This window comes from Ochotona curzoniae, unplaced genomic scaffold, assembly GCF_017591425.1.
Source record: "Ochotona curzoniae isolate NIBS_2020 unplaced genomic scaffold, NIBS_Ocur_1.0 contig_1071, whole genome shotgun sequence".
Classification (NCBI taxonomy): domain Eukaryota; kingdom Metazoa; phylum Chordata; class Mammalia; order Lagomorpha; family Ochotonidae; genus Ochotona; species Ochotona curzoniae.
In genome coordinates, this window is record NW_024464939.1 from 25,408,904 (window position 1) to 25,419,169 (window position 10,266).

Below are 10,266 nucleotides of genomic sequence, written 5' to 3' on the forward strand. Positions count from 1 at the left end.
TAGTTCCGCTTAAAATCCAACTCCCTGCTAATGGCCTTGGAAAGCAGCAGATGGCCCGCGAGCACGAGTCTATGAGGAAGAACCTGCCAGGTCCTGAATTCAGCCTGAATTCAACTATTGAAGTCATTTACGGAGGGAACCAGAACAGAAGGTATTTCTGTCTCTACCTCTCTAACCATACCATTCAAATAAACAATAAAATTGCAAATGCTGGTGATGATAAATTTTAAATGTTCTCACTATAATATCTGAGGTGGATACGTTAATAAGTTTAATTATTCCACATTATATTAATGAATCATGTTAATGAGTGCCTAATAAATTTACATAATTAAAAAACAATTTATAAACAAAAAATGATTTTCACCTAGAGGCAATTACAAAATTAAATGACAAAACTTACAAGTGAAGGTATTACAGTCTGTCTGACTGCTGGTATAGAAGTATGTACCAAAACGACCCAATTTTACAATTGTTTTGTGTATTTTATTAGAAGCAAGTTACACTTCAAAACTAAAAAATGTAAACATATTTAACACTACTCACTGATATGGAAGGTGAACTATTAAGAAGTATATCAATTCTGCAACTTACTCTGAAATGCACAAAGAAAAATTAACAGAATAGAAGATGGAAAAATAGATTATGTGACAAAGTTCTTGACAAATGTTACTGGCAAAATTTATATAATAATTATATGTGCTCACTATAACAGTTTCCTCACGTTTGAAAATTTTCATAATGAACTGCTAAAGAGCAGAAGTGCAATAATGATATACACAGTACTCAACAAATTCACTAAAACTTATTTTGCTTCTTTAAAATGTGAATCACCATACAAATGGCATAATTTCCAACCTAGTTCAGACTTTATGTCCATGTGACACAAGTTTCAAGGACATAGGGTCAATGTTTTTTAAGCCTACTGTTTCAAAAAGCAGAACAACCGAGTTCCTCTATACAACAGTGCCCCCTCCCTTGCACCCCCAATTTCTCCAACAGGCAAAACCAACTTGTGGACCAGATGGAAGCCAGAAGCCAAGGACTCTGGTCAGGCCTCCCACATGGGCGGCAGGGGTTTAGGAACTTTGCCTTCCCCACAGCATTAGCAGGCAGCAGGATCAGAAGCCTAAGACCAGAGCAACCATCACTTAGTGGCAATCACCTTTAAAATTTCGAGTAGCTTTCAATTTTTCTCTATAATCAACTCTACTTACAATAATTTACAGTGCTACTACTTTTCAAAATATAAACACATGTAAAAATGTCATTAGATTTTTCAGTCTAACAGAAATTTAGCTGAAAACCTTTTCAGTACTAGCAAGGAGATATACAGTATTGCATCCTTACTAGAATCAAACTTAAATTTCCTTTCAAATAGAACATGAACAGTATATTGATTCAAATATCATGAGTTAATCAATAATTTAATTGTTAAAATATATATTTAACACAGCAAGGCTCTGCCTACCGCACTGGTCATATCCAAGGGCATCTTTTCTGGTCTCCTGAAGCAATTCTGTGGAATGCCCAAAAACCCCCAGGGACAAAAATTTTCTTGCAGCGAAAATGCTTCCAGTCCTTATGACAAATAATGAACTATAAGCTATATATCACCAAGCAAAAATTCTTCCCATGCATTCCTATACTTTCTTTCAAAGTTTACTAAAATTCTTTAAAAATACATTTATATAAGTCAAAGGTGCTTCATAAGAGAAATTCATTTAAATTCCAAACAAAAACTCCAAAGTCAAGTAGCAAAAACGAAATCAAAAGGGTCCAATTATGTATAGCAATAACTTTCCCTAATTTCTCTGGTCACAGAGGTGGTTTTTGTATGGGGAGGGCACTTATTAATAGAATTCTTCAAATAAATTGAAATATTGTAGTGAGTTCAACTGAGATTTTGGCATAACGAGAAAGTAATAAAAGTATTATTTCAAGATTTCTTACATTATTTGAAAGGCAGGTAGAATTAGAGATAAGGAGAGAGCGAGCTTTCTAAGAGCTCATTCACACTCCAGATGGCAGCAGTGGCTGAGCTGAGCTGAGCCAAGACCAAGATTCAGGACCCTCATCCAGGTCTCCTGCATGGGTATGGGGACCCAAGGACTTGGGTCATCCTCTGATGTGCTCTCAGGTGTATCAGCAGAGAGCTGGATTACAGTCTAGCAGATGGCATCCAAACCAGAACCAATGGCAGCTTAACCCAACAGGACACAACGTTGGTCCCTACTATTTCTTTCAAAACCTGTGCTACAGTTCCCACCAGTCTGCTTTCCAGTGATAGAAGTTTTCAGAAGTTCAAAGCATGAATTTTGAAAAAAGCATACAAGGATTTCCAGATTTTTGGAGCAAAGAAAACTAATCACTTAACTTCCTATTTTCTAAGAAATCTAAACACCTTGAAAGTCCTTTCACAGCATTCACGTAGAAAAACATTTATGTAGAAAATTCTGATCAAATTTTGTGAATGTGAACTAACATTTTTCATTCTTTCAGAGTAGCTTGACTTTCACCAATGTCACCAGCTGCTCTTCCTTCTCCCTTACTTACTCCCTGCAAGGCACCCATGCTGGATCTGTGGCTCAGAGGTCCCTCAGGATGGCCACATCACCTTTCCACAGCCATGAAGTCATTGTAGAGTAGTTTTGGCTTAATTTTTCCCATAACTGTATTGTTAAGCTCTATAATAGTATCTGACTCCTTGTTCCTTTATGATTTTAAAAGCAAAGGTTCAAATTCCAGGGATCACTTTTAATTTTTAAAAAGGCAAACAACAAAAAGTTTTATTCCAGAAAGACCTCTCTAAAGAAACTGATATTCAAACTCAATTTTTAAAAGTTTGTTTTCTAGGAGTGACACAACAGAAATTGGTACCAAATATTATTGTTCATTGTTTTTTAATGTTTAAATTATTCCTATACACACATCCTCAAAACTCACCAATTACATGTTTTAATGAAATTCCCAATGCCTACAAAGTAGAAGTATGTTTTTAAACTCTGTAATTCTGTTCGCTAATATTACCAATTTTTCTTAAAACCTAACTTTCAGTAATTATTGAAATCCAAATTTGAATGCTTTGTGAAAAACAAAATACTGCATTAAACCAAAATTAGAAATACTCTGCATAAACTTGTATCTATGCAAATCTAATTTAGTTATGAAGATCACAGTGCCACTGAAAGATTAAATTTTAACAAATAATGCTAAACAAAATACATACAGAAAAGATTCATTTTTAAATGTTTTTCATAATGTAATTCCAGTTAACTATAAAACAGTACTCTCCTGTGCCATAAATCTGCAAATGCTACTTACATAGTATTTGTCAGATTCAACTGAAATATTTATGTGAAAAATAACTGGACACTAACATGTTTATTCTTCTAAAATCAAGTCAGAAGACTTACCTGATTTGTCTGGCTACTTAAGTATGGCTCAAAATCATCGTCATTTACAGCATCTTTTTGATGAATCGAACCGTTTTGGACTGAAACTAAAAAAGCACATTTGATTTAGAAATGGCATAAATCATTATGAGGCAGTCTAATTCATGTGTAAGATTATTTAAGGCAACTCGGTAAAAATAATCCTGAGTTCTTCTCTTAAAAAGGCTCTTCCACTTTATTTTGAATACATTTATGTACCACAAAAAACTTCCTTATTTTGTGATATATAAACCCAAGATTACATAAATGCAAGTCAAATACACTTTTCCTCAGCAAACCCTAAACATCCAATCTCCACACAGTAGGAAATACTTGGCAGTAAAATGTTGGAAAGAGTTCCCTCATGTTATATGTCAGATTGTTAACATCTATTTCAAGGAATTTTATCAATAAAAAGGATTCTAAATGTCCTCTACCTTTTAACCTATTAACCTGATAAAAATAAAATGAATTATTTCTGATCTAACATTACATATGTTTCAGATGTCTGCAGCTTAAAAAGCAGCTAAAGGCACTTGAAACATCAGAATGAATACAATTATGAAAAATGCAATTAAAAGCACTTGAATTATATATATAAAAAAAAGGGCCTTTACTTGAAAGTATTGATTAAAGCAAGTCACCGAAAATAAGCACAATTACTCTTGGAACATATGAGAAAGCAAATCTAATGACTTAAAAAAATAAAAGTTGCACATGTTCAGAAGTCAACTTTATTAACACTACAGAGCTGTCACTCTGCACACTCTCCGAGCGATTCTGAGCACAAACTCCAGGAGTGAGAGGGTCCTGATTAAGTCCGATTAAGTCCAAAGTCTCATGAGAAGATAGGTGATACCCACTTAGGGACTGCATCTCTCACCCCTGGGTGTTTCCTACTCAACGCTACTAGTAATAAATACTTGTTTTCATCTTGATACGAAACATCATTACTTTCAATATTATAAGGTTCATACAGGCCTAAAAACGATTTAAACGGCCTGGCGCCGTGGCCTAGTGGCTAAAGTCCTCGCCTTGAACGCGCCAGGAACCTATATTGGCACAAGTCCTAATCTCAGCAGCTCCACTTCCCATCCAGCTCCCCGCTTGTGGCCTGGGAAAGCAGTCGAGGATGGCCCAATGCTTTGGGATCTTGTACCCAGGTGGAAGACCTGGAGGAAGTTCCTGGCTCCTTACTCCAGATTGGCGCAGGACCAACCATTGCGCCCACTTGGGGAATGAATCATTGGACAGAAGATATTCCTCTCTCTCTCTCTCTCTCCTCTGTATATCTGACTTTGTAATAAAAATAAATCTTTAAAAAATAATAAAAATTTAGTAAAAAATAAAAATGACTTTAGAACCATGCAGAGACATATTATTTGCTGTGGTATCACTACAATTACGTGAGATGAAAAAACTGAATCTCTCAAAAACAAAGAGATGGTTAGAATGCTTAACGATATAATGCTCAAAAATAGTGTTACAAAATACTGTAACTTCAGGTTGGGGTTATAGATTGAATTGTGTGTTCCTCTAAAATACGGTTTATCCCTAACGTTGTCATGGCCTTAGCTCACCCCAAAATGTAGCATAACGAACAACAGTGGCTTGGAAGCAGAAATACGTAAAATCTTAGCCTTTTTCAAACAGTGAAGTAGCATGGAACACTGCGCAGTAGTCAACTGGTGCAGCAGTCAACTGCCGACCTCTTAGTGTGGTGCACTGCTTCTCAGATGCCAAGAGCAACCTGAAGGTCGACTTGCACCTGGTTTCACTGAGGCGGTATAAACCACATGATAGGGACTGAGGGTTGAGCTAAAGAACAATTTGAAGTCTGGAGACTGAGAGTAATGCCATCCAAGCCAGTTGCATCAATAGTCTGTAAAAGTTCTTCAGGGGAAAAAAAAGAAGGATGACTTACATGATTCTCCCGTTTCCTGCGCTTTATGAAGCAGAGTCAAATCAAGACACAATACAGGCCTTAGCAGTCAGGGATTCTCTGCTCTGGTCCTGACCGCATCAAGTAAGGAAAGGCAATAGATTTGCGCATCAAGTTTCCCCACCAACAAAAACAGAGATACCACCATATACCCTCCATCTCCTTCTAGGCACATTTTGAGGATTAATAAAACGAACCCTAAAATAATGGCAGCAATATGTTTTGAAATAATTTCTGGGAAGGATAGGGAGAGGAAATAACACAGCACTGCCAACACAAAGTATTTCCCAGCATCTTTCTGAAGCATTGAAGCTTAGTTAGCCATACCTACTTCTTAAATATATAAAATGCTGCACTTGTTCCTCTATTGGAAAGGGGAGAGGAAAAAGGACAGCATCTTTGCCATAAATCTGCCTATCTATAAACCTAATGTAAAACCTAGTAGTCCAAATATGATTGTGATCACATGTAAAAGCAGAGCAGAGCTTGATTCCAGCAAGCGATTTCTTCTCAGCAACACATAAAAATAGTGAGCTTAAACTATGGACTAGAGGTGAGTATTTAGCCTTAAATTTCTACTATTGTTTTAAGATTTATTTATTTTTATTGGAAAGTCAAATACACAGAGAGGAGAGACAGAGAGGAAGATCTTCTGTCAGATGACCGACACCCCAAGCAGCTGCAATGGCCAGAGCCGTACCAATCAGAAGCTCGGAGCCAGGAGCCTCTTCCAGGTCTCCCACACAGGTGTAGCGTCCCAAGGCTCTGGGCTGTCCTTGACTGCTTTCCTGGGCTACAAGAAGGGAGCTGGATGGGAAGTGGAGATGCCAGGACTAGAACTGGTGCCCATATGGGAAGCCAGTTTTTGTACAAGGTAAGGACTTTAGTAGCTGTTAGGCTACCACACTAGGCCCTCTACTATTCTTTGGTACCATTTTAGAACAAGGTATTTAAAACAACGACCATCAATTAGTTTAAAAAGATTCACAATTTATTAAACAAGTAAACTTAGAATTTATGCGACAGAAGTATTTTTGCCTTAACAAAAGAAACTAATAAGAAATTTCCTTTAGCTCCTTTAGTACATTAAGACATTAAGGATATATAGAAAAAAAACACTTGGCAGAAAATAAAGACGCTAAGCCAGGTGCAGGGCAAGTGCTGTCAATGAAGATCATTGAAAAAGGTAAAAAGCAGCTGTGAAATTACAGTAATTAAAAGAAACATGCATTCAAAACTGTAACTGACATCAACTTCAAGGATATGCATTTTTCACAAGGTTGCTAAGTTCCAAATTCATATTTACTCATATTCTTAAGAGTACAGAGATTCTAGTTCAAGAAAAGTAATTGTTTTCTGCTTGATGAAAGTAAACGCAGCAATCGCACTATAAATTTACCAACCTGAAAATCAGCTGAGAAAGACACACTAGTTTTTATCAAATACACGTATCTTTATCAGTGATGCCTCTGTCTTGTAACAGGTAATTTGTGCACGTGCAGCAGCACACATTACAAAGCAAACTTAAATGTTTCTCAATTCTTTCAGTAAAGCAATGCTTTTTCTCTTACCAAAACTCCACACAATAGTCTTCCTGCACCTTAATAATAGACAAAGTGAGGACGGCCAAAAAGAAATTTAGTTAGTAGCTCCTGAAGCAGTGAACTGTGGTAATTAACTATAACAACCCTTTTTTTATATATAAGGATTTATAGCTAGTTATCACTTTCACTTTAGTGGGGGAATTCTGACAATAAAAATTTGTGTGTTCAAGATCATTTAGTCAAGTAAGTAACCACAGGAAGTATCAGAACTCATGACTCCAAGGAATTCCAATCCATGAGTACCACCCTTGGATGAAATTATAAACTGAACAACACCATGGAAAGAAAACTGCATGGAATAAACAACTATTCAAACAAATACAATTTGCATGTCCAAACATTCCTGATAAAAGTGATACTGATATATTAAAATAACCCTCCAAAATTATATCTAATTAAGCCATAATGTACTTTATAATTAATAAAATCAAAGATGTCAGTAGTGTTTGCCTAAGTGAAACGGCCATCATAAATCAAACTTCCAGTAACACAGCCCTGGGCTTACAAGGCTGTGAGCAGTTCTATTCTTTTCATCAAACAAATTTAAGTACTTCTTAGAACTTAGGCACTTACCTTAAAGCAGGTAATACAAAACACTTAGCATTTCAAATAGCCTTGCAAACTGCCACCTCCCCACTGATCTACAATAAAACAATTTATGCTAGGCAATAATGACCACAGATTTCACAAACCTCCAAGTCTACATGCTTCCTAATGGGCAGACTAGCAAAAACAGAAATTAAAGCATCATTCTTTAGAACTTAATGGAGGTTTAAAAGTTCATTTAAAGTAAGCAATATCTAATTCTGAAGTTTTGTGCCTGTAACACCAAAAATCCTAAAAATAAGTTGAAATTCTAAAAATAAGAATTCAAAATAGTTGTTGTATATCATCTACAGAGTGCTACACAGCTGGTACATACAAATTCCTATATAAAGTATACTACAACTGAGAAAAATTAATGTTTATTCAGAACCTATTCCTTTTCAAATAAACCAAACTTGCAATAGTATATAAAACCTTAAGAATGCAAAAGGCACCAAAAATGACACTGAACTTAGGTCTGGATTTTACTTCCTAAGTAATATGGTTATTGAGTTAACAGGAGGCTCCATTTCTACATGGTCTAACTTCAAGCTCTATTACAAAATTTTATAAACACAGAATTGATTGCAATGCTATTTAACTGGCTCCATCCCAAAGGAACAGTTACTGTTCTATAGTTACTAAAGTCACATGACCAGTGCCCTGTGCATTACTGCATTGTTCCACATTGATAAGAGGATTTCTCAATGCTTTCCTTTCAACGGTGCGTTTGCTAAGGGGTAAATCACATCACCCTCGTTCTTGGAAGCCTCACCAAGTTGCCTTGCCAGTCCTTGGGGAGTTACACCTAGCAGTCTGGAGCACAACACAGCAGGACGACACTCAAGCTCAGTGTTGACCACTCCCATCCCCCTACAACTCACTTCCACACTCAATCACTCGTTAACTACCACAATTTCCATGAAGGTAACATGGAACACGACGCGATTTGAACGTTCCACAGTGATTCAGACAAGTCAAATCAAAAGCACCCAATTAAAAACCATACTCGGCTAGAGACACATGCAGAGTTTTGTAGCATAAGTTACATAACACAGATAAACTGGAAAACTAACGAAATATCATCACATTCACACTGTAATACCTGAGTAACTGAAACCCAACTAGGAAGCTGGTGCACGGCTTTGGTTCCCGTGACACTGCCTTCAGAGCAGGGAACTACACAAGTTTTTTTGGTTGTTTTTTTTCCTGAATTGCACTTGACTTAGCCGTGGTAAGTGTTTCTCCAATCTTAGACTAAAAAACAAAACAAAACAAAAAACGGAGCAAAAACAAACAAAAAAACCTTACACAGTTCTATATCAAGGCAACATGGAAAAACGATTTAAAAACAAAATCCAAGCTCACCTTTATTTCCTTGCCCTTTAGGTCTCTGTGGAGCATAACGAAAGGTGTGGTAAAAAGAAACAGAAAAAAGAGGGAAAGTGTGTTACCCAAAGAGAAAAAAATTCGCGTGGGAGTAGAACCCGCGTAAACCACCCACTTCCCAGCCACCCCACCAGACATTAGGAATCCGTGTCCCGGGCACCCCTGGCCTCGGCCCGACTAGGGATGCACATCCCGGAGCTCACCCGGGCTCGGCCCCGCTCGGGATGCACGTCCTGGAGGCTCGCTCGGCCCCGGCCCGCTCGGGATCCGCGCCCCGAGGCCCTGCGAGCGGCGCCCCCTCCGCCCCGCTCGGCTCCGCGCTCGCCGCGCCGCAGGCTCCCGGGCCAGGGCAGTAACTCGCGCCCGGGGCCGCGTGCCGGGGGCCGGCGGCGGCGGGGAGGAGGCCGGGTCCCACGCGAGGGTGGAGCTCCGGGCCCCGGGCCTTCGCCCCCTCACCTGATCCACGCTCGTGGCTGACATTCTTCACCGCAACCCGAGAGGAGCCGCCGCCGCCGCCGCCTGGGCCTCTCCCCTTGCACTCACAGCAGCTGGCTGCCGCCCTTGGCCTAGTGATTGTTCCAGCCGCCGCCGTTCGCTGCGGAGCCCAAACCACGGCCTTGCGCTCGGGAGTCGGCGAGGGGGACCCGTCTTTCCCGCTTCCACGCTCCTCCGCTCCCTCTCGAGCTCCGCTTCTCCGGTCCACAATGGCGGACAGGCTCCTTAGTCTCACTTCCGCTCCGAGCCTCCCTGACCTTCCGCTCTCCACTCTGACGTCCGCGCTCACCTCGCGCTTCCTTCCCCCACCCTCCCGCCACCGGCCTTGGCTCCGCCCCTGCAAGGCCACGTCATCGGAGACGGGACCCCCCCCCCCGCCTCCCTTCCCCGCCTGCCCCTTCCCAATCCGGCTGCCCCCCGCGCGCATGCGCCGCCGAGGGAGCGCGCCCCTGCTGCCGGGGCGGCGGCGGCGTCACCACGGTTGCAGCCACGACTTCGGCCTTGGTTCTCGAAGGCGCTGAGCCTGGCCGGGGCTGCAGCGCTGGTCAGGGCGCTGAGCGGGGCCGGGGCTGCAGCGGCGGCCGGGGTGGGAGCAGGGCTGGCGCGGGAGGCGCTGGCTGGTGGGGACTTTCTAGAAGCCGCTGCAAGGCGCGGCCACCCGCAGGCGCAGGACAGCAGAGAAGGCGCAGCGGGCCGCTATGGCCAGGCCTCAGCAGCGGCGCCTGGGAGCTTTCCAAGGCTTTGTGGGCGGCTCAGTGACTCAGCCGCCCTCGGGACACGGTTGGTAGGCGGTCCCCACGATTCTGCACGTGCAGCG

The 10,266-nt window shown here is 40.9% G+C and overlaps 1 protein-coding gene across 2 annotated transcripts in view; it reads right to left on the reverse strand.

Moving 5' to 3' along the window:
* The window catches only part of YTHDF3 (YTH N6-methyladenosine RNA binding protein 3), a 29,240-nt gene extending 19,518 nt beyond the window's left edge, over window positions 1-9,722 (reverse strand). The window contains exons 1-3 of one of the 2 annotated variants that reach the window (XM_040994977.1): window positions 9,411-9,722; window positions 8,934-8,958; window positions 3,417-3,502 (exon numbers count right to left, since the gene is read on the reverse strand). In XM_040994977.1, coding sequence (XP_040850911.1) covers window positions 3,417-3,502; window positions 8,934-8,958; window positions 9,411-9,434 — 135 coding nt within the window. In that variant the 5' untranslated portion in view covers window positions 9,435-9,722. The remainder of the gene's footprint in view (window positions 1-3,416; window positions 3,503-8,933; window positions 8,959-9,410) is intronic. The other variant, XM_040994984.1, reaches the window with a different exon arrangement.
* Window positions 9,723-10,266: the final 544 nt, after the last annotated feature.